Raw genomic sequence first — 2,902 nt, 5'->3', positions numbered from 1 at the left:
GCTCCCACCACCAGTGGAGGCAGCAGCAGCAGCTGCCGCCATTCTTTGGGGTGCTCATGGCTCACTGCAGGCAGAGCCCCCCTGTGGCACGCAGCTCTACCTGAGTCCTGGGGGTACATGTGGCACATGGAGGCAGCCACATGAGGCTCCCAGCACTGCAGGCAGGAATTGTGTGCCATTGGGTCAGGCCAGCTCTTATCTCCACATGGGGCTCCTGACACTCCAGTGGGAACCTGTGTGTGGCGGCACGAAGCCCGCTTGGCCTGATGGCACGTGGATCGGGAGACTTGCTGACCATTGGGCTAGGCTGGCTCCATACCTCCACATGCGGGTTCCTGCTGGAGTGCCAGGAGCCTCACATGGAGGCAGGAGCCAGCTTGGCCTGATGGTGCGTGGCTCCTGCCTATAGTGCCAGGAGCCCCGCTTGGCAGCATGGAGCCAGGTTGGTCCTGTATGAAGGCTTGTGCCAGCGGGCTGGGGTGACTTCATGTGCCACGTGTAGCCCCCGGACCTCAGGCAGAACCTCAGGCCACCATGAGTGTCACGAGGGCCCACTGTTGGCTGCTGCTGCTGCCACAGTAGGGGCTGTGCACCATGGGGAATGGGTGGGACCCTCCACACCTCCCCTCCCCAGTCTGCCCCACACAATATACCCTCCCACGCTTCCCGCACCCACACATGCATGCCATTGGGCCAGGCAGGCTCTGTGGCTATCCCTGGCTTACAGTTTCCCACCCATTTGCAAGTAGCTCTTGCAGGCTGGGACTCTGCCAGCTTGCAGAGAGATGGTTGCAGACAGGGAATTCATGGTTTCCCCTCTAAAAGGGAAAATCTGTGATTTTCCATGGGAAACAGAAAACCCAGATCCCTGTTTACCAGGATTGCCCATGGTCCCTGCTGCAGCCTCTGGATCCTCCTGATTCTGCTGCTGGCTTGCAGCTGAGACCTGGGTGGGGTTTGTGGGGGACACAAGCACAGCTGCCGCCCACGCATTATTGCAAGGCAACCTGCCTGGTCCTGCTGCTGTACCTGAACCCTTGGTGCCAGGCAAACTCTGAAGCAGCCCAGGACAGAACCTGAGTCCCAGCCAGCCCTGGAGCCATTGCTGTCAGGCATGCCCCACTTTTATACCTGCAGCAACCATAGAGACCCTCTGACCGGGTGCTAGTGCATCTCTTTGGAGGACCTGGTCTCTAGTTACTTTCAGGCATGCTCCACACCACTTTTTTCCAGTGCATTTTCTTTTGATATCGGGATTCCCCGGTATCAAATTTAGAGTCTGTGCTGCAAACAGGCAGCACAGGGAACATTTTCTAGTTTGTGGGGTGCCTTCTGTGGCATTTCAAATGCCACAACAGACACTAAGCTTGTGTGGATGTGATCTTAGTAGCAAACTGTGGGAATTTTGGCTTGACTGACCCCATAATTACATGGGAAGTTTTGCACTGATAAAAGCAGAGCTCATTTGGAAAATATTGTATATGATCATGTAATTAAAGCCAGAGTCGTCAGGCAGATGCACAAGGATTCTGAACTAAGGCTGTAGAAACATCATTCTGGTGCACGCTTCATTGTTCTTGATTCTGCAACATTAAAATATAGTGACTTTATTTTTGCTCTTTTAAAAAAAACAAAGACAAATTGAAATTTAATTCCATGCAACTAGATGGACACTCAGGTTGGATCACCCAGAAAGTCTAGACACATAGGCCTGCAGGACATACAGCTATTGCTTGAGGGCATGGAGGACGCTTCTCTTTTATGGAGATCAGGCACCAAAGACCCACCTTACCAGGATTCATTGTTGGCAGTCTCTGGGAGTTTTAAAGCTGCCTTTCATTGGCAGAACTCTTAAAGAAGGACAAATAGCAATGGTACTACTACCCATCTTTGAGGTGAATCCTCATTCTGGCTCAAATCACCAAACTTATGCGAGTGAGTGTAATTTATAATGTCCAGAATCAGCTTTAAAGCACCTGGTTCACTGAGTTAATTACACTTATGCAAGGGTCCCCTACATGCATTTTTAAGCATTACCTTACCCCATAAGTTTGAATTTAAAGTAATGAAGCAATCCAATAAGTACCTGTCCTCTTCTGCAGCCCGTAGACTCTGGGTATTTTTCCAATAAAGCACAAGTTTTAGGAACGCCTTTACAAGCATTTTCATTTTTTCTTCCTATGAAAAAAAATTATTGGAGCATTGGTAAGTGCAACACTAAATAACAGTCATTCTTACACTTTCAACTCATATAAACACATTTCATCCAGGGATTTCACAAAGCTGTCTACAAAAGATGGGTAAGTAATTATTCTCATTTTACAGATAATGAAACTGTGGTACAGAGACAACATAAGACTTGCAACATCAGATAAATTATAGCAGTCCCTGCTTTAAAACTGTTTGTAGAGAAAAGGAGACACACTTCTTAGGTATGATTCCAAAGGTATAATGATTAACAAGCATCTACAGGAAAAAGAGCTGAATATTACCACCAGGGCAGAGCCAGAGGGGGTGCAGTGACGCAGCCAAACCCCCCTTTCCGACTGCGTGGCATAAGCAGCAGACAGGGATGTGTCTCTGAGTGGGAAGGGGAAGGAAGGGAATTTTTACCAGCTTTGGGGACTTAAAAAAAGAAGTCACCAACTGCTGCTCCCATGGCATAGTCTGCCCACCCCAGTTGGGGGAGAAGCTGGGAGCACAGGATACAGCCACCCTTAGAGAACTGTTTGCTTCTCCCACACACCCCTTTACAAAATCCTGGATCCACTTCTGACAACCACAAGTAACTTACATCAAGGAATATTTAATATACCTAGATTTTAATATTTTATCTTACAGTTTTCTCTACTGTGAAAATCCTTATATTAACTTAAGGTTATTCCAACACTTAGCTCCCACT

The 2,902-nt window shown here is 48.4% G+C and overlaps 1 protein-coding gene across 1 annotated transcript in view; it reads right to left on the bottom strand.

Moving 5' to 3' along the window:
* Positions 1-2,902, bottom strand: part of LOC102388086 (aspartyl/asparaginyl beta-hydroxylase) — a 63,913-nt gene that overhangs the window by 12,455 nt on the left and 48,556 nt on the right. The window contains exon 11 of the mRNA XM_025198492.1: positions 2,087-2,178. Coding sequence (XP_025054277.1) covers positions 2,087-2,178 — 92 coding nt within the window. The remainder of the gene's footprint in view (positions 1-2,086; positions 2,179-2,902) is intronic.

This window comes from Alligator sinensis, unplaced genomic scaffold (assembly GCF_000455745.1).
Source record: "Alligator sinensis unplaced genomic scaffold, ASM45574v1 scaffold860_1, whole genome shotgun sequence".
NCBI lineage: Eukaryota > Metazoa > Chordata > Crocodylia > Alligatoridae > Alligator > Alligator sinensis.
Note: the sequence above shows the minus strand (reverse complement) of the source record. Positions and strands in the feature narration are given on the sequence as shown.